The 26,644-nt window shown below is 39.7% G+C and overlaps 1 protein-coding gene across 2 annotated transcripts in view; it reads right to left on the reverse strand.

Annotated features, from left to right (window-relative positions):
* fasn (fatty acid synthase) overlaps positions 1 to 22,696 on the reverse strand; it is a 40,631-nt gene extending 17,935 nt beyond the window's left edge. Inside the window, exons 1-20 of one of the 2 annotated variants that reach the window (XM_016674749.1) lie at positions 22,149 to 22,696; positions 16,643 to 16,770; positions 15,882 to 16,034; positions 15,623 to 15,796; positions 14,007 to 14,207; positions 13,754 to 13,876; positions 13,227 to 13,342; positions 12,940 to 13,074; positions 12,271 to 12,730; positions 9,200 to 9,387; positions 8,924 to 9,113; positions 7,667 to 7,761; positions 6,837 to 6,971; positions 4,978 to 5,181; positions 3,527 to 3,642; positions 3,212 to 3,387; positions 2,929 to 3,120; positions 1,786 to 1,866; positions 1,523 to 1,705; positions 539 to 718 (exon numbers count right to left, since the gene is read on the reverse strand). In XM_016674749.1, coding sequence (XP_016530235.1) covers positions 539 to 718; positions 1,523 to 1,705; positions 1,786 to 1,866; positions 2,929 to 3,120; positions 3,212 to 3,387; positions 3,527 to 3,642; positions 4,978 to 5,181; positions 6,837 to 6,971; positions 7,667 to 7,761; positions 8,924 to 9,113; positions 9,200 to 9,387; positions 12,271 to 12,730; positions 12,940 to 13,074; positions 13,227 to 13,342; positions 13,754 to 13,876; positions 14,007 to 14,207; positions 15,623 to 15,796; positions 15,882 to 16,034; positions 16,643 to 16,769 — 3,229 coding nt within the window. In that variant the 5' untranslated portion in view covers position 16,770; positions 22,149 to 22,696. Of the gene's footprint in view, positions 1 to 538; positions 719 to 1,522; positions 1,706 to 1,785; positions 1,867 to 2,928; positions 3,121 to 3,211; positions 3,388 to 3,526; positions 3,643 to 4,977; positions 5,182 to 6,836; positions 6,972 to 7,666; positions 7,762 to 8,923; positions 9,114 to 9,199; positions 9,388 to 12,270; positions 12,731 to 12,939; positions 13,075 to 13,226; positions 13,343 to 13,753; positions 13,877 to 14,006; positions 14,208 to 15,622; positions 15,797 to 15,881; positions 16,035 to 16,642; positions 16,779 to 22,148 lie in introns of both variants that reach the window. The other variant, XM_007558696.2, reaches the window with a different exon arrangement.
* Positions 22,697 to 26,644: the final 3,948 nt, after the last annotated feature.

Genomic DNA, 26,644 nt, shown 5'->3' on the forward strand with positions numbered 1-26,644 from the left:
TTATTCATGTTCATGACAGGTGTTATGTCATGTTTATCATGGTGTCATGTCAGTCTTATTCACCCCCCTTCAAATAAAGTGTTACCGAATTTTGATTTATTGTTGTCTCAGTAAATTCCAATTAATTATATTTAATCCCCAAAAAACTATCCAGCTTATCATGATTGCTATTTCTACTAAATTCTCCACTGTGTGTTCAATGATAATATCAATAAATGTCAATTTGAAAAAATTACCAATTCCAGTTACTGCGTGCAGTTCAGTGATACAAATCACAGTTTTTTATGTGTCAGGTGTCCTAAACAGACAGATTACAAATGGGAGTGTTTTTCAAGAGCAGTATTTGTGTTTGTGATGCTGTGATTTCTGAGCCATGCAGTCAAAGCCTAAAAACATGTAAAACAAATTACATAAAAAACAAGTAATAAATGTTCTTCAGATTAGTACCACAACATATTGTGATACAATGTTAAGTCCATGTCACCACCCGTAGTTAAGACTTAAAAGCATTAAGTTTGAACATAGCAGTTAAACTCACCTTGCAGTCCATCAGTATACTCGCACACTTTGTCCAGGTGGACAGCAGGATTGATGCGTACTGAGCGGATTCTGGTCGGCAGGCGCAAACTGCGACCTGGTAGCCCGACCACCATCATCTGCAGCATGGTGTCCAGAAAGGTCACCCACTTTCCTGTCCACTGCAGCTTTCCACTGTCTCCTGAAAGCAAAGAGAACAAACATGATATGGTGAGGTACGCAGTGGAAAATTGTATTTTCTACCATAATTCTTATTAACATTTGCAGAATGAACTTGTCTAATCGAGTCACAAATGTTTCTCTAATCTTCTGTCCACGGGTAAAAAAATGTGGAGCCAAACCCTCTTGCACAGCGTCCAATGTCCAGGACGTCTTATATGTCCAGGACGTCTTATATGTCCAGGACGTCTTATACGTGTTTTTGCTCCAGCAAACCTGATTCAAATGAGTCCGTTATCTCCTCATAAATCCCTCTAGGGTTCTGAAGAAAACTGCCCATCACAAATTCATTTAAATAAGGTTTAGCAGAGGGTTGGGAAGCACCAATAAAAGACAAGAAAGCTGGGCACAAAGACGGAAGAGTCCAAACTGGATATATTTTGGTACCAGTGCAGGTTTATTGTATCAATGGATCTGCCACCATTGACATGGCACGCCATCTCGCCTACGACTGTGGTCTTGTCATGGATTGGTTGAAATGTCCTTATTAGAGGAGGAATCCATGAACCAATCAAGAAATGCAGTTTGTTGCCAATCAAATCACTTGTGTGCACTATCTGGCTTTGGCTGGCTTGTACCATCCATGAGGTTGCTCTAAAACAGGGGAAGAATCAGGATGGGCTTAAGACTACTCTGACCCATCTGCTAGATCTTTATGGCATATTTGAATTTATTTCCACCACTATGCTTTTATTCTTAAATTATCAGTCAGTGTATCACAAAAAATAATTTTTAAATCCTAAAGAATGCTGGCATACTTTTTTACCTTCACTGCTGGACTCCAAGATGCCTTGGAAAGCCTTTCCATAGTCGTAGCCACGCAGTCGCAGTTCTTTATAGACGTCATGTAACTTAAGTTTCATGTTGGAATCATTCTTTTTGTCGCCTTTCTGATTTATTTGAACATGGAATGATTGAAGGTCTGCATCCTCAAGGATGTTTACTTTACCTGAAATGAAATGTAAACAGAAGTAAAATATTTTCATTGTGTGTATTTGTTGGAAATATGAAGATGCAAAAAGTTCTCACCGCTGACAACCAGGTTTCCATTCTCTGAAACCTCAAACTTGTTGGTGGCTGGCATGAGGTGCACCTCCAGCTGAACAGAGCCTGCAATGAACAGAGTTTTGAAGATGGTAGATTTGTCAAAATAGCAGACATTTTGACATAACTGATACAAAAAATATCTATTTTTTTAAGTATTCATTCGAATCAAAATATAAACTGAGTCATTTTCTGAATTTGGCCCACAAACACTAAGGCCCTCACATTTTACAGCACCTGCAGCTAGAAGTTTGAAAATTCCTGGTGATCTCATTGTTTGAAAACATAAAATTAAAAGAATGGTTTACAAAATTGTTGAAGCTTCTTAAAGATCAACACTTTGACTTTTTTGAGGCAACCCAAAGGTAAATAAAGGTGATTTCTACAACAGTATACACTTGAAGCTAATGCTATGTACTTAGCACCATCAATGTGGGAATGAATTGATGAAAGGTCAGCTTGTAAAACTACTTAAACTTAAGAGTTTTGTGCTTAAAGTCTTTTTTAAAAAAACTCAAAGTGAAGTCAGCAAAACTGAAAATAGTCTGGACTCTATTCTACCAACCCTGTTGACTCCAAGTAGTCATCAGAGAAAGTAGGATCCTGAATCATCAGAACACACAGAAAGGGAATGTGGCTGTTGCTGGATACTTGTGAATGAACCAGATCCTTGTTTCCACTAAAACACCTGTTGTTCAGTATGTTCAACTAAATTACATACTTCCATCAAGGATTAACACTTGCAGTGTTGTCTTGTCTATACAGGAAGGGGACACTTTAAAGTTATGCTTACTGAGCTTAAAAGCTAAGTATATTACTATTACGTAAGCTGTTTACTTAATAGTAATATCCACAACTTATTGGCCTTATGCTAATTAAGTCAATAAAAACGCTCTTTTGATTGTGTCTTATACTCTTACTGACTACAGTCTCCCGATGTTTATTAGGTTGTTATATGGGTTAATAAATGATTCATCACTACTGAAAATGGTTCAGACCTGAAAAGAGGAAATGGCATTGAATTGGACCTGAGACACAGTGTCACCCTGAGACACAGTGAACAGCTTAACATGGATAAGTGGGTCATTAATCCATGACTGGACTCCATGCTGAGCCCTGGTCTCTCACCAGTCTTTGGCAGGATGGTAGCCCTGTGGATCTTCACATCCTCAAAGCTGATTGGAGTGGATTCCATTACAATCCCACGACTCCTGACCAAAGTGCGCCAGGCCAGCACAAGGTAACCAGTTGCTGGGTAGAGAAAGCGTCCATCGATGCAGTGTTCAATGAGATAGTTGTCTGATGACTCAGAGTTTATCTCTGTTTCAATAAGAGAGACAATGGTGAAAAAAAGAGTCATTAGAAATCTGAATGAGCACACAAGCAATGAAGTCGAAAACTGCATTTTTACCAATATTATAGACGGCAGCGGATTTAGATCCTCCTGAGCTGTGGGAAAAATGTTCTACTTTGGGGATATCCCAAACCTGGGAATGGTCCCACTGCACTAAGGGAGAGATCATTGGAGTGCCAACTGGGACAGGACAGCTTACCCCCGGGTACAGGCTGTTAGCATCCAAGTTGATCCTAAACAAGTGCAATTAAAAGAGTTCAGACCAAAACAATCCAGGGTGTGAGAGCAAAAATTAGGAGGCAGAAAATAAGTTCAAATCCAGAAGTCATACTAACAGTAAAAAAACACAACATGTTTGAGGCGTTCACTCACCCATTCATGTAGATTTTGCCAATGTTTGAGAGGAAGAACTCAAGGTTGTTAGCATGGCCTCTCTTCATTAAAGGAAGGATGGAACATGTTTGCTTCAGGCTGCGCTTAAGGATGGCCTAAGAGGAAAACATTGGTTTAGTTATTATTTATACCTGTACTAATCCAAGATCAATCAATTTAGAAAGTAACGTATGCCATGTATACTGGTGTATTGAAATATTTTTTCTGTTTTGTATCGAGCATGTATAGTGGATTCAGTTATGTGGAAATCCTGGTGTTCTGCTACATTATATCATTGCCTCTTACTGTTTATGTTTTTATATATAAAAATATCAATGTACTGAAATGAATGCTCTATGACTACTCCCAGTTTCTGACTTCGTCATTTCCAAAACACTCCACGGCTGCTGGCTTTTGCAGAGCTCAATTAGTGTATGCTCCAGTGCTAAATGTGTGGGAAGGTGTGTTATTTTCCTATTTTCTATGCCTCTGAAACAAAAGCCTAATGTCTTTGATAACAGTGTTTGTAGCCATTAGCTTGACCATTGTTGAGGGAGAAAATTTGTCATTCAGGAAAAGAAGTGTCTGAATACCGGTGCAAAGGATATATTTACTTTTTTAAGTGTGAGTTTAAGGGGACAGAAATATGTGAAAATCAGTGTTTTAGATAAATTCAGCCAGCTGGATAAGAGCTGACAAGACGGGGCATTCAGCAGATAACGGGCTCTGGTCAGTTTATCTGTTACCACTCTGACACACAGACATGCACACACAGAGTATGGTTTTCTTGGTGCATACTGTTCAGAAGGATGTCTGGATAATCTTATTTGATTATGAAGTATGAGTAATATATTATCTATTTGGGACACAGACCAAGGATGTCATATTATGGATTGTATAAGATACATTAGAGGACAGGAAGATGTACGTTTTTGATGAGGGAATAACATTATAACACATGTAAAGCTCAGAAAGTCAATTTTAAATAATACTGCCCCTTTAAGAATATTTAGGAATTAAGATTTAAGAATTTAGGATTTAAGAAAATATTCTTAAATCCTATATTCTATAAATCCTATAAATCCTTAAACAAATATTCTTAAATTAGGTGTTGAACCTAATAGGGTTCAATACCTAATTTAAAGACATAACTACTCTTCTTTTTAAAGGTCTCAGAACACATATGGATTTGATTAAAACTTTTGTAAAAAAGCAACGCTTTTTATAGTAAAGCTCCGGAGGGAGCAGTAACCTCTTTTAAAAATTATTTATTATTTTACACTTTATTTACCATCAGTTAGGAACCATTAACTGGCCACAAACATATTCAGGACCCCATCAAGTAAAAAGCACCAGCAATCTAATCCCCTTTTAAACGTCGATCTAATACAGACAAACAGAGCATGAAGCTGTGATAATTGAATACAGTATTTCACGTTAGATGGAAGTACCTGCAGCAGAGCATGAGGTGCGATCTCCACCACCACAGCGTTGTCAGGCACCAGACTGAGGGCCTCCTGAAACAGCACGGGGCTCAGGAGGTTGTTGACGTGGTACTCAGCTGAGCTGAGCATAGCCAGAGGAGAACCCCACTCAGACTGAGGAATGCTGGTGCTGATCCACCGAGGGGAGCGCTGCCGTGGCTCCTTGATCACCTTTAGCATCACAAACAACAGTAGATACTGGTGTGAAACACACAGACTGAGAACCAGTTAATGAACAAACCTGACACAGGCGAGAGTCGTTTAAAGTACAGTATCTTATGGGGATATAATCAGAAAATATATACTAGCATATTAGTGCCATTTTAACTTATCCTACTGTAAGAATGAATTATTACATTCTCATACATCTACCAATGTAAACCAGCAAAACTGAATTTATTTCGCATTCAAAAATTTCTTATTGAATAAGAAATGATGTAGAAGTCAGGTAACAATTAGGAAACAATCATCATGAGCTGGAATTAAAAAGGAAACATTTTATTTATGAAATAAATGTATTTCCACACATTTACTGAATGTAACTTAAGTAACAACTAACAGACACAGAGAGAAAGGAAACAAAAGCTAAAACTACGACTATTGACAAGGATCACTTGGGATTTGGACACAATAATAGACAAATATTCAGCAATTCAACTCAATTCAACTGATTAAACCCCAGGAGCTCTTAGAGGTTTTTCAAAGTTTTCAAAGACTTTGTGTGAAAAGGAGTCCTATTCCTTCTCTAGTTTCCAGCTCTCACTCTGAAACAGAGAAGACCAGAGTTCAGAAAGAAAACCGGGTCCAGTTGCATCTCACTGGACACATTCAGTCTCACTGTGGCCAACAACACAGGTCCAATTGTCCTCTGATCTAGGTCACCCGTTGGCCAGAGCCCATCACCCCACCTTCGTCTTTTGAGATGGAGAAATATTGGCACAGGTCCTTTGAGTCAGCCTTGGGGACGATGCCACACACCATTGGACCGTCCCAGAACCACTGGGTTCTGCTGGAGAAATCAGCCAGATTTCCTACCCGCAGTCCATTTCACATCAGGGACACCAGAGCAGTCAACAGATGGAATCAGACCAGATGTGTGTGAAGTAACGCTCAGATAACTATCAACAAGGAGACCTGATTTTCACACCGGACCAGGAAAACCTTCTCCCAAATCTTTCATCTCTTAAAACAATAACGTCTCAAACATGCATTCAAAGATGAAAGTTAGCATTGTGATTATAATCTGATTTAAGGTTCAAAATTATTCAATTCAGATCCACATCATTAAAGGATGCATCATATTCAGTTAAAACTGTAATTAGTGCTTCAACTGGTCATTGTGATTCAACTGTCCAACTCTGTCCAAAGGAGCAGAGCAACAATCTGTGCCTTAAAGGACAACTAAACCGAAAATCAACTTGTTTTGCAGGCAAACTGTCTCAATTAGTCTCTATGTTGTTGTGCAAATGTTGCCAGTTTCATTTAAATGTGTTTAGTTCTGCAATATTTTGCTAAAAATCATCACAGTGCTGCCAACCATGGGTTGAATGGTGGCTACCGCAGTTGAATTTTCTTGTTGATTACATTTGTAATCAATATAACACCCAATAGATTCTCAATTACTCGTACTACAGTCAAGTCAGTAGAAGAAAAAAACAGATTTTTCTATTGCAGAGAAGAGAACCCTGAAGGCTGAACAGCATGACCTGAAGACAGCTACAACATCTCATCTCATAGGTGCCTTAAAATAACAGGAAATGTGTTGTGCAGTTGCTCCAAAACAACTTAAATGTTGCATTCTGCTGACTTCCAGCGAGGCTGCGTACCTTCTTCAGAGCAGCCAGCAGGTTAGGAGCGATGGAGGCCATGTAGTGGGAGTGGAAAGCCACGCCGGCACTGCGAACCTCCTTTGCAAACACTCCTTCCTCTTTTAGTTGTGACACAAACGCACGGACTGCTTCCTGCAGAAAGACACACACACCATTAGTTAAGAAAGACATCCACAGGTTGCTAGATTAGCATCTTCTTTATGTAGCTGTTATACATATTGATATGGAAGAAACTCAGTGATCAAACAGCAGGAAGCACCATGATTCCAGTGGCACAGGGTTGGTTTATGATTCTGAACTGAAATCATTGTCATTGCCCTTTTTATTATGTTAAATTCATTAATAAAAATATTAATGAAAATTAACAAGAACAAGGTGCTTCTCCAGAGGTTTCATGCCTTTCCTTCTCCTTACAATACTGTTACACTCTTCTACTTGAAAAACTCTTTATAAATAAAGTTTGACTGATACATGACTCAGTCTTAATCTGTGAGCTGAGAACCAGTTTTTGTAAACTTGCACAACGCTGGTTTCAGCCTGTCTGAACTTTGTCCCATCAGCGCTTGCAAAATGGTCCTGGAACTGCAGTTGCAGCCGGAGGTCAGACCTTCAGACAGTCTGAGCGCAGGAACGTCTCAGAGGTTTGAGAGTGCCTGCTCTGAAAGCTGCTGGAAATGAACCAGTCCTCCACCGGTTTGGAGGTGAACAAACTTGGCACACTTGAGATTGGAATGTTTTTGTTAATTATAGCGCACAAAAACAGTCAAATATGAACATGCAGAAGAAAATCAGCATTAGAACCATGTGGAAAAAAAAGAAAGCCTAACCTGAGGGCCTGAGATGGTAACAGAATCCTCGGCGTTGTGGCAGGCAGGAACGACTCCCTGAGGACACTGAGCGATGCACTCCTCCCAGGTCAGCCCTGGAAAGAACGGGAGCTTTACTCAACTGTTAAATGTTGCTAACCAAGACAGAGCGCCAAATCTGACTAGCATGACAACATATACTGAGATCTTATTTTTCTGCCGTATAGAAAACAAAATCTATATTTAATAGTGCAGACTGAAATAATGTTATTTACATTCTTAATTAAAACCTCAAACAGAATCCATCATTTTGAAACATCAAAGAGATTCAACCCAAAAATTAAAATCTTGGACAAGTTAGGTCACATCACTGCCATGTTCTGAAAAATAATCAAACATTAGATATGTTTAATGTTTCCAGTGCGGTTCAGTAACTGGGTAGCATCCAGAGGGAGTTAGGTAAGGTTCTGTTATGTAAATCGTCTCTGGGACAAATAGCTCTCTGTCGTGTGAAACTGCCTCCTGCAGAACTAAAACTGAACTCTGACTGGCTGCAGCTGAGCTTGAAGCTGACCAGCTTATTAAGAAGGATCCAGCTGTCTGATGTTCCCGGTGGTGCTGGAAGTCCTTATTGTTCTGATGGGTTTTGATAAGTGTAATGTTTTTTATTTAGTTTAGCATTTTAATTTTAAGCCAATAATCATATTTGTTTCATGGAACCAGAAGCCCAGCAGAGGTCAAACATTGCAAATTAAAGCTGAATATTAACATCCAAGTGTGTGGGATTCGTTAACACTCGTCCCTACAGACATAAATCCCATCCATCCAATAATCCATCCAATGATCCATCCAATGATCCATCCATTCCATCCATCTACTGTCTTCCACTTATCCGGGGTTGGGTGGTGAAGCCACTGTCTCTTTAAAAGCTCCTGCTCTTTCAGAAACTATTCCTACAGGAAGTCATCACAACATAGCTTCTTTTTTAAATGTATGTACATTAAAAGCAAAGTGAAATCAGAGTTCAGTTCCTTGTTTGTATTAACAAACTTGGCAAATAACGCTGGTTCTGATTCTGTTGTGCTCTTTAAAATGAATAAGAATCTTTTTGTAGTTAGTTTCAACCTCAGTAAGCTTTAAAATGAATCCAGACTGTTTCTACCAGGTTTAAATCTCAGTAAGTTGTGCTTCTGCCATCATTGTATCGGTTGTTGTGGAACTCAGCCCCTCTCAGTGGAAACAAAGACAATAGACAAAGCTTATAGCTAGGTTCCTTACCAACTGCAGCCATGCCTCCTGGAGGTAGGTGGGCCACTTTGATGCAGTGGCCTCTCCAGTAGGCGGCCAGAATGGCCTCGCTGTGGCTGAAGGAACCATCAGCGTATCCGCAGGCCAGTTCTCCCACAGAGTGTCCTATGATGCCGTCAGGCTGAAGACCCATCTTCCTGAGCAGATCGATGAGGGCTATCTATAAACACCATTCAAAAACACAACACATTTTAGAGCTGCTGCTCGCAGTTCACACACTGAAGGAGGAGAAAGGCTGTACCTGACCTGTATGGCAGCGAGACCAACGAAGGCGTTAACAGTGTCCTCAAAAGTGGCATCATCAGCTTCACTGAGCAGCCGAGACACGACCAGGCCAGTGTCCTTCAGGGCAACGTCAGAACGCAGAATGGACTCTCTGAAGTCCACCAGCTGCATGAGACTGCGGCCCATACCTGCCCACTGGGTTCCCATACCTATGGACAGATACTAGTCTGAATTCAACAACTACAATAAGCAAAAACACCCTGTGTGTATCGGGGGAGTTCAAATAAACTACAAGTCTTTTCTATTTTTTCCTTGTGCTGAACCACCTGAGCTTTCTGCACCATCATGGACTAATCAGTTAATTATGAGCAGTGTTGTATTGATAGAAGCAAAACCACAATATTTTCTTGGGGGGGTAAGGTTGGGACCATTGTTTACTCAGAGGGGAGCAACAACTGATTGGCACCACAGCCATTTCAGAGCACAACATCTGAATTCTCCAAATAATTTTCTAAAGACAGAAAATATTTTTTGAAGTGAATAAATATACGTCGATTTTCATAAACACTGAGTTCCTTTAAATCAAGGCTAAAAGCCTTGATTTAAAAGTGATGATTTCAATGATAGAACTCGACAAAGAGTAATGTCTGTTGTAGGGCTGTTGTAAACGAATATTTTAGTAATCGAGGTACTCGAATCATTCGAGGAATCGTTTCAGCCCTAGTCTGTTGCTGGTTTCACAACTGGTGGCTATATGATATATTACGATGTTTTTATGTTTCATGATGTAATGCATGTTGATCTACCTTGTGCTGAAAATTGCTATTCACATAAACTTGGTTAATTAATATACTGTGTAAGTATGCATCACTGCTGCCACCAACTGATTTGGAGGGGAACTGATTCAGGTTTTTGTGACGCAAGCAACTGAGCCATTACAAATCTTTCCCAACATTTTACTCCAATGTTTCAATGTAAACTATGTGGTATCCTGTACAATTCAAGAGGAAAACACATTTTAAAAAATACGGGACCAATGTTTTGATTCTGTTTCAGGATTCAATCTTTGGAAGCAGTCTGTCATCATCTCTTATTTTGACTTATTTGCTCACTCTGCCTTTAAAAGTTCTTTGGGAGAGTTTTGAGTTTTCTTTAGAAGAAAAGACTTTTGTTTTACAGAACTTCTTCTTAGTCTAGATCAGTGGTTCTTAACCTGGGTTCGATCGAACCCCAGGGGTTCGATGAGTCGGTCTCAGGGGTTCGGCAGAGCCTCAGCCGCGGAGATAAAGACACACTTGTGTAAAGTCGTGATGATGCCCCGCTTTGCCATCACTTGCTGCAGAGGATCGTTATATTGCTTAGCCAATCAGAGCTGTGGAGGAGCACTGATTGACAGAGTTCCAAAGCGAGAATCATACCCCTAGACCCCTTGAGTGATGAATTTGATTTGTAATTTTAGTTTTTTTGTTTGTTTGTTTGTTTTTTTCTCTTCTGATGGAATTTATGGATTTGTTACCCCAGCAACCTCGAGCACGTTTATGTATGCAATTGTATATTGTTTGTTTGTAAATAAAGTAAAAAAAAAAAAAAAAGATTGACAGAGTTTCACTCTCAGCATGGATTTGAGCTTGTGTCTTTATTTACTTCAGCAAAACTCACCGTTTTTACCAAATTCTATAGCCTAAATCTGCTCCTTAGTCGCATCTTTTCGGGGTTGCTACTGCCTCTAGTGGCGTGGGGGTGGTAACACAGTTAATACTAAATCAGAATACCGCAAAGTATTTTGTGTGTGTGTGGGAGGGGAAGGAGGGGGGAATAAGAAGGGTTTGGTGAATGTGCATATGAAACTGGGGGGTTCGGTACCTCAAAAAAGGTTAAGAACCACTGGTCTAGATATGGAGATTACGGAAAATGTTAGTCTCTTGTAGGACACAACCTGATGGAAAATCTCCAGTGTTGCTCTCAGCACACTGGCAGATCCTCCAACTGGTTTCAGTCTTGTCTTTTCAGTAAGTTTGGAAAAATATTCAGTTTTTATAATGGCACCAACTCCATTTGTTTGACTGTTTGTGACTGCCTTCACTGGGGAGGATCTATCACTTTGGCTTCAGCGAAAGGATGCAAATGGACAAATATCAGGAGAATTCTACAAGAACAGCTGAACTATATTTCAGGTTAATCATTGCAACTGATCACAAGCGTAAACTCAAGAAGAACAATTCTTAAAAATGAATCAAAAACTTCCTCAACAACCTTATTGGAAAAACTGTTCTGTTTTTGATGTGAATATTCTGTGTGCTGCTGCTAGTCTTGCTCAGGATCCTCTTTAATATCAATGAGATTATCCTGGTGAAATAAAGCTTAATAAAATAATAATAAAAGTAGAGGTGTAAAGGTCTCACCTGTGTACATCACAAAAACCTGGAATTTTACCAGGGGTGTGTATACTTTTTAGAGCCACTGTATCTTCAACATTCCTTGAGAACTAACCAATCACAGCTGGCTTCCTTCCAGACTCCACATCATTACATAATTCAGTACATTTTTCTACTGGAGCAGCACCTTTCTACAACATGTGCATGCACAGTCATTTTACAAAGGCTACCTTACTAAACGGGTTTGTGCGCGCACACACGCACACACATACACCACGCATACACACACACACACACACACACAAACAGTCACATTGTTGTATGCCGGAAAGTTTGTGTTGAGTTTGTTTATCAATGGTTGCTGACTGCTTTGCAGTAATAAGTCAAGTTGGACCAGTGTCCAACTTAACTTATTAAGTTTTCGGTTGAACTGCTGGAACTCAAAGTGTACTTTAAGGCAAAGGTTTGATGTTTTTGCCTTTGTTTTCACTAGATGTACACATCCTTTGCTTTTCTGTACTTTTTACAGATGAAGTTCTGAACTCTGCGCAAGCAGGAACAGTTTTTGCACAGGATGGTTGTTGATTATGATGGGGTACATTAATTCTTCAATGCCTCAAACACAGCGACACTGGCTTTAGCTAGTGCAGGAATGTTGGGTTAACATGTTGATACTTGTCTGATTGCATAACTAAATGAACGTGGATGATGACTCACCAGAACAGATGTACCACAGTGGTCTGGCTGAAGCTTGCGACAGCTGAACCTCCTTTACATCGTTCTGAGACCCGAGAACAACGTAGCCCCTGTAGGGCATGCTAGCAGCCGGGATTTCTGACACTCTGCTTAGCAAAGACAAGAAGTTTTCATTGCTGCTGTGTTCCTTCCCTTTCTGGATGACCACGTTCACTGCAGCCTCGGTACGGCCGCACACCGGAAGCATTCTGGGAACCGTCCGTGGCATAGGTGAGTTCGTTGGTTTGCTAGCTGGGCGAAGAATGACGTGAACATTGGAGCCCCCGAATCCGAAAGAGTTGATCCCTACAATGCCCCCACGAACGGGAATGGGCCGGTTGATGACTTGGACCCGACCATCAGTAAGGGCAGGAATGTCAGGATTAGGGTGAGTAAAGTGCAGGTTGGGAGCCCAAACGCCTCGCTCCAGAGAAAGAACCACCTGAAGAAAAGATGAAAACATCTGTGACTGCAGAGGAGACGACAATACTTCAGAGTTCCTAGCCCAGGCTTCTTATTTATCCATCAGCACAAACACAGAAAGTCAAACAAAAAGATTTGAGAAACCTCTATTTGGTGTCTCTGACACTAATCAGAGGCTTCCCATATCAGTCTCAAAGCTGACGGTAAGAGGTTTTCTGATTCGCTCACCTTTGCCAGGGCAGCCAGACCTGAAGCAGGTTCTGGATGGCCCATGTTGGATTTGGTGGAGCCTATCAGCAGGGGCTCTCGCTTTGCCTGACAGAAAACACTGACGATCCCATTCACCTCCTGTGGGTCTCCGACCTGCAAGCAGACAACAGAGATGCAGCAGAGACAAGATAATCCTTGTGAAATATTCTGGACAGATGAGAAAGGAACATTGTGTGGTGATGCAACATCTAAACAGATTAGGAAGATGAATGGTGTGTTTATGACACCACAAGCTGTGTATTGACCTTTGTTCCAGTGCCGTGGGCTTCGATGTACTCCACTTGTTCAGGGGACACATTGGCCTCATTATAGAGAGAACGAACCAAAGTCTGCTGCATGTCACCCGAAGGAAACGTTACACCTGAGGCAACAAGAGGCCAATTAGAAAACCAAAAAGGAAACCTGGCAAATAAGTGGACTCAACATAAATGAACACTCTAAGGAACTTTTAATTCCTTTAGCTAATTAACACTCCAATACAGCACACAAATTGGCACAGAACATAAAACTAGTGGTTTGTGCCATAGTGTGTGTATGGCTGTTTGTCCTGTGTGTCTCTATCCTGTCCTGTAATAGACAGATGGCTCTAAGATTTGAGAAACCTCTTGTGCTTTGAGTGACTAGATGAATTCAGCCCACTTAGTAAAAGCATTTAAATCATGAAGCTCTAATAAATTGCCTTTATTCTTACATTAATGCATTTTATCCAATATATAATATTACAGAGAGGCCAAATCTTCTACATTTACAGACTTTTGGTGGGTCTACTGACCTTGTTCTTTGTATCCATCTGTATTGTTGCCAGCATTGATTACAGTTGCATAGACTCTGTTTGTTGCAGATCGCTTGGTCAGCAGCACCACTACTGCTGCTTCAGAACGGCAGTATCCATTTCCTAATTTATAAAAAAAATAATGAAAAGACAATGAGTGCAGTCATATACTATTCACTTGAATTTGTAAGAATGACTCATCTTAATTATGACTAACATTTAAAAAAATATTTTTTGGGCCAAATTCGTCTACCTGATGCATCGAAAGACTTGCAGGTCCCCTCAGGACTCAGCATCCCCAGTTTCATGAACTGGACTGAAGTATTTGGCTTAAGCAGTAAGTTGACTCCTCCCACCAGGGCAGCATCGATGTGGCCCTGCCGAATCGCATGAAAGGCGTTTTCCAGAGCCAGCAGGCTGGAGGAGCAGGCTGTATCTATGGTAACGCTGGGACCTGGAGGCAATGACATAAAAGTGAATCAACAAAAAAGGGGATGCAAAAACTGAATAGAACAGGGTTGAAAAGATGTAGCTTGCCACCATCAGTGTGTGAATGAATGAATGGCTGAATGTAGTTTGAAGCACTATTGGGTTCTCTGGACCTGATAAAGTGATATACAAGAACAGGCCATTTGCCATTTACCATAGAAATATCCTTTACTGTCCCTCAGAGGGGAAATTCAGGTGTAGCCACAGCAAAGTAACAGGACATCAAGTCTTGTATATTCACACAAAGAGAAAATAATAAGAATATATTAAAAACTAAATGAATAAATTAAGAATAATATACTACAGAGCCCCTAAAGAGACATTGAAGAGAAAAGATGCTATCTTATGCGCACAAGTTGGAATATGGTGGCACCACATGTGGACCAGAAAGTTTACCTTTTCATTTTTTCTTTCAATTTCCCATTAAGGTCTCCATAACATACTGTACAGTAAGGGGAAAATTACAACATAAAATACTGTACACTTATCAAACATAGCATAGTCTGATCCAAAGGAATGCAAAACTGAATAGGATCATTTCTAAAACAGTACCAGGAAGAAGAAAGGTTGCATAAAAATTGTATTATTTTCGTGTCATCAGTCTCTTTTGAAATGTACATGAGTAAAACACACACAGAAGTTAAAGGCGAGCCACTGCATCAAGGCTGTGGTTGTGTTAGTCGGCATATACAAGTGTTTTAATGTTATTCTGTTGTGTTAAAATGAGAAAAGATCCAGCAAACATTTATCTAAAATAAAGCAGTACTTCATGGTGTTGTGAACCTCTGTTGACTGGAAGAGTCAACAGAAGTAGAAGTCTACAATGATCAGAACTGCGGCCGGACTGTGTAGTGAGGTATTCAGATATTATCATGGCTGATGAACTTCATAAACTGGATCAAATGCATCTTCAGGATTTTGCCGTTTGGCAACAAGATTTTCACAGACGGCTTTCTGTCATTGTTATTCTGTAATTGTTATTAAGTTGCTGTTTTTCCTGGAAAACATTCACACTGTATATATGATTTGAATATCCATCAAGATGAGGCCCGTTTGTCCGATTAAAAGTATGTTTTGTAAATATACTTTAAACAGCCAGGTCTTAGACGTACTTTTCTCTAACTGCCTATTTCTGTAGTAAACATTTTTTATTGGTCTGATGGAATATTCCAATCTTAAATGTTGTGATTTCATGAACTCTGAGCAGAAAATTATAATTAATAGAATCAAAAACTTGAAAACATCAGACAGTGTGGAATTAATATAGCTATATAATGTGTTCCACTCAGTGATGGAGTTGTTGAAATAAACATAGTAAGCCTTCAGTAATATTCTCATTTATTGAATGCATAGTGTTGGCCACTAACTGTGCACACATACCTTTGAAGTCAAAGAAGTAGGAGAGTCTGTTGGCCAACATGGCGCGCTGGCAGCCGGTCATGCTGTAGCCCAGCAGCTCCTCTGGGTCTCTGCTGAAGGCCTCACCGGCTTCAGCGCCGCTCACCCCAACATAGACCCCCGTCCTGCTGCCGCGCATGCTGCTCGGATTCAGACCTGTAGGCAACAGGTTTTTGAACAATGACAACTCAGTTAAGCTTTACAATTTGGATGCTGTTAGTAGTTCACAGTGTTTACCCACCTCCATCCATGATAGCCTCATAGGCGACCTCCAACATGAGACGGAGCTGGGGGTCCATGGTGTTGGCCTGCTTGGGGTGAACTCCAAAGAAAGCTGCATCAAAATGACTAATGTCCTTCAGTTTGCCGTTCCTTCTGGGTAGGCCATACAAACCTTCGGAAAAGCAGATTGATTATAGTTCAGTTGAGTCCGAACTGCGTTTAATGACAATGCTGAAGCAATTTTACATCAAAATAAGCAATTTACTAGAACATATTTTAAATGTGGCAAGCATAAAAAACAGAGGTTTTCAATGAAATACTAATTATTATTATACTAATTAATTATTTAGACAATGTACAACTGTGTTCTTTATACTATTTGAAGATGTGGTTACGTGTAGAGGGAAATGGTCCAGTAAAGCACCCACTTTCATAATAAACGTCTGATCTAGTTCACATAAATGAACCTGGTGGAGATGATGATCCTCCAGAAATTTTAAAATACTTATAATGCATCAATGAAATGGTCAGAAAATACAACTGAAGAAGCACTTGCAGCATGAAATCCACCTGCAGCTGATTTCTTTTCAAATATTTTCATCTGTGTATGTTTAGATTTAACACATAATTGAATTGAATTGAACTGAATTACTAATAAAAACAATATGTATGTGAAATGTGAGAAAAACAAGTTAAATGTTTTGACTGGGCAAGGTGCCGCACAGATGTAATTTATTACACCATAATTCAAACCCAGTGATTCCACATTGCATGTCTAACCTGGGGTCCACCGCCGGTCGTCCTCTGTCACCATGTCCACACCATTGATGAGGTTTTCCCAAAACTCCTCCAGGTTGTCAGACTCTGGCAAGCGGCCTGATATTCCTGCTATGACAATCTCATCCATCCTGGATTACTGTAAACACAGAAAAGAACACCGCACATGTTTAGTAGAAGAAAGTGACAGTAAACTCATTTAAAAAAACAAAATTTTTCATTCTGGACAAGATGTTTGCCTCTGGGTATTAATCTGGGAGCTTATTCCATGTGCTCAGCCTCCCCTTCTACTTTTAGAACCTCTAGAAACCATTAATCCAATAATCTGAGAGGGAAGGGAAGAGGTGGTTCTGTTGAGTCAACATGGCTACTCATCAGTTATCTTCATGCAGTAGATTACCACGGACCGGTCAAGACTTGGAAAATTTTGCGGCTCCGTAGGGGTTGTGGGGGGCACGAGGAGGGCAGAGAGAGAAAGAGAGAGAGAGAGAGAGAGAGAGAGAACCGTCAGATAAGACTTCTGCATGTTGGTGTTCCCGCTAAATCCTGAATATACCCAATTTGGCTTGTCTTGGTCTTTTTATCGCAGCCTGTGGGGTTTACCCTGACTAGGAACGAGAATGCAACCTGTTGAATGTGACAGGTAGCCAATCAGAAAGCGCAGTGACGTAAGAACAGAGGGGAATCCCAAACAGCTGACATATCGCGCAACTGTGAGTCCGGTGGATATCGGAGACGATATGTGGAAATGTTTATTATTATATGTAAAGGTCATTATTATATATGTTTATGTTTATTCAGTTAAAAATGTTAACTATGAAAAAACATAGTCACCTCCAAATCATAGTGCAGCAAATAGAGCGGCTGCTCCCCGTCGTCTTTTATCCACCGCCTTTTCTTTTTGTTACGTCTTTTATCTCTTAAAATGAGTCCACAAACTGTCACTATTGTTTCTACATCGTCATCCGTGTTTGGTCATTCTAAATTCCCATATGCTATGTTGGTGGTTTTGTGGATTTTCTTCTGGAATCGCGATGTTTGACTGGAATCGGTTCGTGTGGTGTGTATATCCGCCTTGTGGCTGGACACACGAACCGATCGAACCTGTTGTACTTTTATCAGCTCTGTGATCACAGAGGTTTGGAAAATCGGCCGACAATCCTTAAATCTTGCCGTCTAAACCAGACTTAAGACTCACAAGCTCTACTCATCTCCTCTCGACCACTGCCCAAACGCTCTCTGACTCTGGTCGCTATGGTAACGTTTACATATCCCTTCAAAATAAGATACAGATGCGCCACAAAAACGAGCATTTTACTTTCGTGAAAATTTTAACTCACGATAATGACTAAAGGGAGCCCTGAGCTTGTTTCTCTGCAACGAGACGGTCCCATCTGGGAGTGATGGAGACAATAACACCCGAAGTGTTGCTTATATCCACAGCGTGGTTGGTCTCTATGTGGCGAAGCAGTTTGAAGCTTCATTGCCTCATTAGCGAGCCGATCGCCGCATGTTACACAGAGCGGCTTGTAATGTGGGACTCACCTACCAGTCCGGGATAAATGCATTCTCCTGTTTCTTCTCTGGGCCTTTTCCTCTTTGCAAAGAAACTTTCCAAAGACACCTGATCTGTTTCTTACTCATTTTGCTGCTTGTGGGCTCAGTGTTGGCGCGCAAGTAACTGAGAGAATCCGGTTAAAGGATTTTCAAAATAAAAGATCCTCCAGACTCAAATAATACATAAAATGGAAATATTTAATTATTTCTTGGGCGGCCCGGTACCAATTGGTCCACGGACCGGTACCGGTCCACGGACCGGGGGTTGGGGACCACTGGTAAAGTATTCCCTCAACAAGACAAGCCCGGGGAATAAGAAGTTTAAAGCAGTATGTCTATTATCAGAAAATAAAATAAATGTTCTAAAATTAAAAACAAATTACAATAATAACAGAGCATCAGTCAGAATGAATAATTGTCAAGCAGTCAAATAGTAACAATGGTTATAGGGTCCAACAGCTACAGGGACTAAGTATCTGTTGTACTCTCTTAGAACGGCTTGAACATGTAGGAATCAAGCAAACAGCGCTAGGCTGGTTTAAAGCCTGTATCCCACAGATTCCAGTTTGTTCATGTGAACAATAAATCATCTGCATATACTCCAGAGTTCTCTGTGGAGTAGCACAGGGCTTTGTGCTTAGACTAGTTCTTTTTGCTATATGAGCCTTTTTGCTTTTCCCACCAGTAGGTCCTGACAGAGTAAACCTGACAAGATTTATGGGCAGATTTTACTTTTTTAGGTTAATGGACCTAGACCTAAAGTATTGATGAACAGCCATGTATTTTCTTGGAAATTATCAGAATTTTATTTATTTTATTTTGAAAATCCCTGGTCTGAAGATTTTGAACAGGACACATCAGTACAGTGTTGTAAAAAAGTGCTTGCATCAAACAAAGCTAAAATTTTAATAAAAACACCCTGAAGAAATACAAAAAGCTGCAATTGATGTAATCATGAATGTTGCTCTCTTTTAGAAAATCCTGCAGGAGAATGTCCAACCATGAGTACAAAACCTAAAGCTCAATCTCACTGTGGTTCTGCAGGGGCAAGAAAATGTCCCAAAGCGCAGTAGCAAGGCATCCAAAAATAATAAGGAGCACCAAAAACAAAAATGAACTTTTGGAGTGGCCTAGTCAAAGTCCATAACTTTGACTAGGTCAGACTTTGATTTAGTATCTGAATCCAACGTGGCTTAATGAAAACATTTCTGCAAAGGAGAGCAGACCAAGATTCCTCAGAGATAATGCTAAAGACTCTGTAGTTATCCAAAACTGTTGATGTCAGTTGTTGCTGCTAAGGGTGACACAACTGGTTATTAGGTTTATGGGGAAATTACTTTTACCCAGAGGGACAGGTTGGTTTGGACAGTTTGTTTTTCTAAATAAATGAACCCCTTGTTTGCTGTTTGTATCTGATCAAGTTCTCTTTGTCTCATTTTAAACTTTTTTTGATGATCAGAAACATTTAATTGGGACTAAGCAGCAAAAACAGAAGAACTCTGTAACACCAGCAGTGTCAGAGCAGAACGATAAACATTTGCAAATCCATTTTAGCCATTACACCGTGACACTTTAATGAATAGAAAGAAAGATGGGCTCCAAGACGATTTGTTAACAGCTTCAGTGCCATATCGAACAAACCCAGACCACACACCAACAGCACCCACACTGAAAGGAAACAGCAGCTACCTGCTGCACATAAAGCTCAGTTCCTGAACACAGTCTGAACTGACGCGGTGCTGCTTAGCTCCAGAGCATGCCACAACAGGAGAAGACGAGTCAGCAGCTTGATGAAAACAACGACACAATATCGATCAATGCTGAATTCAGTGACTGCTCTCAAGGCAACGACAGGTTCTTTGAAAAAAAAATTAAATAAGATGAAGTTCAATAATTTAGTCACTAATTTAAGGAAGCAAAACACTCCACATAGAATGAAATATACCAAGCCTTTATTTCTTTTCGTTTTGATAATTATGGCTTACAGAAAATAGAAAACCCAAAACTCAGAATATCAGACAATTTTCATAATATTTTATTTTTTTAGAGCTACCTGCATATCAGCCTCCTCTACTATCCGATAAGGAGAAACTGCTGAATAATAACAGGAAACCAGCTTACTCAAATTCCTGATTTGCTTCCCCACAATCTCAACAGTCATCTCACAGTGAAGCTACTGATCAGGAATATCACGTCTGCCATGCGCTAAATGCTGCTCAACACTGTGAGTGAATTATGCTTCATTTACAGAAAGAACTGCCTTATTAGTATGGCATCCAATAAAATGCTTTATTAGGTCATTTATAAAATGTCACTGAACTGAATGCAACATCAGTTCATTTCACACAAATATCACCAATTCCCAACAACAATCACTTCAGGAATCATACAAAGCAAAAAGGTTTGATGTTAAAATGGATTCACTTCAGTCCAATTTATTCCAAGACAATCCAGTAAAACATATGGATATTGTCGTTCAAAAGCAAAACTTTGATGCAATTCTGAGTCCTGGGAAAGTCCGAGGAAGAGACCTCTAAGATCGCTTCTAAGTTTAAGATGCTGACATCTCCTCTGATGGTTGACGATGAACACTGATGTCGTGGCTGAAATATGAATATAACTCATGTGTTTACATCTATCGTCACTAAGATTTTTAATTATGTATTGTGTGAGCAGACTTACTTGTCAACTTAATTGCATTTTTTATTTAATAGAAACACTACAAATGTGAAATGATTTTGTTTTTCGAAATTAACAGAATATTAAAAGATGTTTTATGATATTAGTATATATCAGTAACTGGCCATAACAAGAGCATTAAAATTGGCTATAGATATTGGCCCAAGTTTTCATATCGGTGCATCCCTTATAACTGAAATCAACAGAAGCAGCTCTCAGCATTTCCTAGCCCCACTTTGTTTCTCAAGGAGCAGCCAAATAAGTGATGGCTCTGTCCCCAAAGTCCCCCTGGGAGAGCCCTCCCACCCCTTTCTGACCCCATCCTCCCCACACGCACGCACACAAAACACACACACACACACACACACACACACACACACACACACACGCACACACACACGTTTGTGTTGCTATCTTTGTGGGGACTTTCCATTGACTTCCATTCATTTCTACAGCCTAAACCTTACCTTTACCCTTTTCCTAACCCTAACCATCACATACCTAACCCTAACCAAAACTCAATTCATACCTTAGCCCTAACTCTGACCCCTGACCCAAAAGCAGTGTTTCCCCTCGTGGGGACCAGGCTCCGGTCCCCACAAGGAGCAATTGGTCCCCCACCCCCACACACACAGACACACACTGCCATGATGAACAGCATTCTGTTCACCATGACTGGTATAACAAAAATATTTAGAGCAAAAAATATAAAGCTGTTTAATAGAAAAAAGCTTTCTTGAATCAGTTGTGTTTAAAGTATGTAGTGTAATTTAAATTATCACCATTTGCAGAGCAAAAGCAATAAAAAAACATTAACTTATTTTTAATTAATAAAAAGGTCCAACAATCATAGACAAATATTTCTTTGACCCAATAATTAAAGCGCTAGGCTTAGTGCCTAGAAAGCCAGTGTGCCATCCATGTTAAGAGGATACAGGGAATCTGTAACAGTGCAGTCACTTATTTCCAGGAACCTGATCGGCCAGACCTGATACTGAAGCACCAGACCGGTTGGTCAAGCGACTGGAACGTTTAGATGGAGTTATTTAGAACTGGAGTCACTGCAGTGATGCCCAACACATTCTCTCTTGTGGTTAGAAGAGCACAGTTATAAGAAAAACAAGCATCAACCGTTCGTTAAACTTTTCAAATTCTAAGCTAAATTTTATGTTTATCAATTCTAATTACTTCCATTCCAAGTTTTTTTTTTTAAAGTGACGCAGCAACATGAGAGAATTAGAGCTTAAGCCCTTTGGAAAAGCAAAGAGCTCACCTGTCTGACTCTTCTTCGTGTCCCGGTGCTGAATTCGTTCGGAAGGCAGTTCAGCTAGGTGTCGTCGGTAACCGGCTCCTCTCCTCAATGTTCAGCCGCCGTGCTTCTTTCCCTTTTTTTTCTCACTGATGAATATAAATGTGCTGTATTATGCCTGGCCACGCCACATGGGCTGACAGCCGCTTGACGGTACAGTCCAATGAGAGAAGAGGCAGAGCTTCTGGATCCAGCCAGTGATGGAGTAATTCGTTGGCCTCCGACGTAACAGGAAAAAAGATGTTAGCAGGGGGGTTACTCCAGTTCAGACTCCTCTTACTCGTCCCGAGTCGCTTTGCTCCAACTGCCCGAAAATTTTACGACACTATAAGCAAAGTTTTGGCTTAACGAAAACGAAAAAACCGACTTTCTACTTTTTGAATAATTGGTCAAGTGACTCAAGAAAAACTGATGTTAAACCATCAAAGTCTTCACATAAAAAAGCACTGTTTTAATGCCAAGCAATTTATTATCTTTTGTTTCTCATTTACGATCTTAAAATTAAATGATGCATAAGTACAAACGACTCCACGAGACCGGTATTTTCACACGTTGATGTCAACAATGAACTATTCTACATGACGTCTGACTTGACCAATCACGCAGCGGAGGTGTGAGGGTTTATCCAATCACCATAGAGAGGTGTGTGACTTTCAGAGATAAGGTGATTACAAGGCAGGGCCAAATGTTGACGTCACCTGCAGCTCTCGCGTGATCTCTTTGGGTCACTGGAGTTCATCATTTCGGCCAGGCTTCACTAAGAACTCACTTAACCCGGCTACTGTGGTAATACAGAGATAACAAAGGCAAACTCTATCTTGCTAAATAGATAGTAAAACAAACAGATACTAACACAGGTCATGTTATTTCAGGAACAGGTTGTATGCTACGTTTAAAATTAGCTTAAGTTCATGGAAATTAAATTAAAAGTATACCAACATAGTCTTGTTCTGATTTTCTTTTTATTACTCTGAGAAAATATTATTGCTTTTTGAAAGGGGTTCATAAGGGAGACACTGTTGACTTCCAGCTGTCCTGTAAAGCCACAGTGCAGTTTCAGTATAAGGACTCATCAGCATGCAGTAGGGCTTTTCTTCCCATAAAAGAGTTTAAAGTATGTAAAAACTCCAGTGCCAGTTATCCTCTCCACAGGACAGCCACTGGTGTACTCGACAACATGTACAATATTTCCTTGAAGGGTTTAGCTTTAATGGTATTAAACAGATTGTCATCCCCACAGCTAATGTCTAACTTAACTGAGGGGAAAAGGGTAGTTTATGTTAAGTCAACTTTTTTAACTTTTGTATTGTGTTACAATGTTATTCCCTCATCATAAACATATCTGGAACGTTGCTTTGATTCTTTCGTACATGTTTGTGAATTCCATGAATCTCCCGTGGCAACCATTCAGGGGTGCCTAAATAATTACTTATACAAAGCGTTGCCAGTTTTCACAAAGCTCCTCCTTGGAGCTGCAGTCTCAAGCAGAGTTTCCATCTCACAGAAGAGACATGTTCCCTTCTCAGTTCCTCCAGACTAGCAGCAGCAGCAGCAGTTAGTAAATACCTGGCTAACTGCTGCTGAGGTCATCAAACAAACTACTTCTCAGTTCAACGCTCCGAAGAACTGTCGTTAATGGTATAATGAGATGCGTTATTTGGATGACGTTCTGAAGGGATTTATATAGTAGAGCAGAAGCTTTTAAAATAAACAGAGGCCCATTTCAAAATGTCAAATTGCAAGGTCAGTATTTTTATTACAACTGAAAGTATCATAGCATTGTGCTATAAAATGGGACTATGTCCAGAAAATACCTATTACTGCCCCTTTAATTATTTCAGTCTCATTGTTCAATCTTAAATTATCCTAGTTAACTTTTTTTTCTGGCATTAGTGACCTTTATTTGCTGTAGATCCAACAAAGTATGGGTACAGAGAGAAAGAGAGAAGATATGCTGAAAATGTCTCAGTCAGGAATCCTGGTCTAAATAAAGGGTTGCTGCAGTACTGCTGCACCACAAACCAACCCCCCAATATGAGCTAATTTGAACTAAATATTGCAGTCTAATCATGTAGCAGCAGAGTAACGAACAAAGGACTGAACACACTTAAGTGGGGCTTGAGGCTAGTTTGATGGAGCATAAATTCTTCCTGCTGACATGTATTGTTGGTTGTCTTTCTGCCAGGTCCAAAATTCAGTTGCAGAGGGACGTTTTAATACTGAGCTGTGAGCTTCATTGTAAGCTGCAGGATGTTTGTTGGAGGTTAAGACCATAGGAGAGCTTTTCTTTCTCTAGTTTTGGGATACGAAGTCCCGGTTGTTATGTGTGAACTGAGTGACATCATAGTTTATTTGACAGGAATTTTGTATATTAGTAGCATTGATGAAAGTTCACCAATTAATCAAAAGGCTATTTTTAAAATCAAGATAAAAATACAAAAAATTAAACACATGGAACATGATGTTCTTAGTTTTAATGTGACAGAGCCTCCTTTAGCAGCTGGGTCACCGTGACCATGGAAACTGAGGTAGAGGATGGTGAAAATAGTGAAGTAGTTTATTCCCCCAAACATGACTTAGTCTCCAAGAAATATATAGTTGAAGGTAGAAGTTTACATACTGAAAAAAAGACACAAAGACCTTTTTTGTCACTGATGTTAAGTCTGACCAAACTTAAATTGTTTTAGATAAGTTAGAATATAAAAATTGTATCAGATATATTTGTACTTGCTAAATTCCACAATACTAAGACAAATAATATGTCAGTAGTTTATTTATTAATATCTTGAAAATCTGAAGTTTGCATATGGAATCATCATTGCAAGAAATTTGCAGACACTTGAATTTGACATCTTCATCTGCTCAAACAATTATATACAAGTATAGATATGATGGTAATGTTCAACCATCATACCTCAGGAAGGAGATGAGTTCTGTGTTCTCGAGAGTAATATGTTTTGGTCCAAAATTTTCAAATTGACACCAGAACAAAAGCAAAAGACCTTGTGAGGATTCTGGCTAAAGCCAACAAGACAGCCTTATTGTCCATAATAAAAGTCATCTTGTACTGACATGGGCTGAAAGGCCACTCAGCAAGAACAAAAACATTACTCCTAAAAGAAACATAAAATGCCTGATTGTACTTTGCAAATGCACATATGAACAAAGACCTTCATTTTTGAAGACATGCCCTGTGGTCTGATGAAACTAAAGCGGTATGGTTTGGCCATGATGACCATCGTTACATTTGAAGGAAAAACAGGGATGCTTGTCAGCATAAAATAGCATACTTGTTATTTAGGTTTTGATTTAGACTGAATTTAAGATCAGACTCATCAGGGCTTTTGTCTTTAAGACATATTGCAGTCTAAGTAACTCATTGTAGATTTAGTGAGATCCCTGTTTGTTGAAGGAAGATATTCTGTATTGTCTCTTCATATTATCCAATGTACACCAAACACTTGTCAATAGCAATAGAAGCTATTTACCACTGACAGAGGATGTGACAAAGAAACTGAGTGCGGGCTCAACTCAGACATTTTTTTTAAAAACAAATTTAAAGGTGAAAGGGTCATAAACAAGCATTCCAATATAATTGGACAGGAGTAACGTTTGACAATGTTTAAAATTGTTATTGTACAGATCACAACTTAATGAGGAGGCTTTTCTGTTGAACACCTTTAAATTGCTGCAGTATCTGCTCACCCTGTTTCATCATATTGTGATATCTCTGTCTGTTTACCAGGTATTACATGGAGCAACAGTCCAGAGTCAGTTGGTTCAAGCCCACCTGAGAAGTGAGTATGAGAGTGCATGACTGTCTCATGCTGACCCTGTATGAGACTGATGATCTGCCTGTGGTAAAACCTACCTCTTGCCTAATGACTGATAGAATAGTCCCTTTGCCACTACTGGTCAGGAGACATAAATCAACACTCGATTGATCAATCTTTCTCCTGCATTAAATTCCCATTGTAGAAGACTAAGATAATATGATCTTAACATAACTTCTACATGGAGAACATGTCTAATTATCAGTATTGATCAGCTTCCCAATTCTTCTTCCCTGTGTTCTCTTCTCCTCAAGTTCAAGTTTATTTGTATAGCACATTTCATCAACAAGACAGTTCAATATGCAGTTCATAAAAACACAAAAACACAAAGTCATAGAATGCACACTCCTCCTCCTTACTACCTTGCTAACCTTCACATTTACTTTCTTTCTTACACTTTACAATGTTATTTAATAGGTTTGCTTCACAAGTCATGTTTTGTATTGTACCTCCTGTCTTACAGTCAGAATATATAATTATCGTAGAATGCAGTGCCTGTCTTGAAATATGCAAAAGTTTGATTTTATTTTTTGATTTTATTTTACATTTGTAAAATAAATAAATAAATGTAAGTTTTTTCTTTTTTCCGTCGTTCGCCAACAAATCGAAAAACGGCTCAAATTTGAA

Source organism: Poecilia formosa, unplaced genomic scaffold (assembly GCF_000485575.1).
Source record: "Poecilia formosa unplaced genomic scaffold, Poecilia_formosa-5.1.2 Scaffold4, whole genome shotgun sequence".
Classification (NCBI taxonomy): Eukaryota; Metazoa; Chordata; class Actinopteri; order Cyprinodontiformes; family Poeciliidae; genus Poecilia; species Poecilia formosa.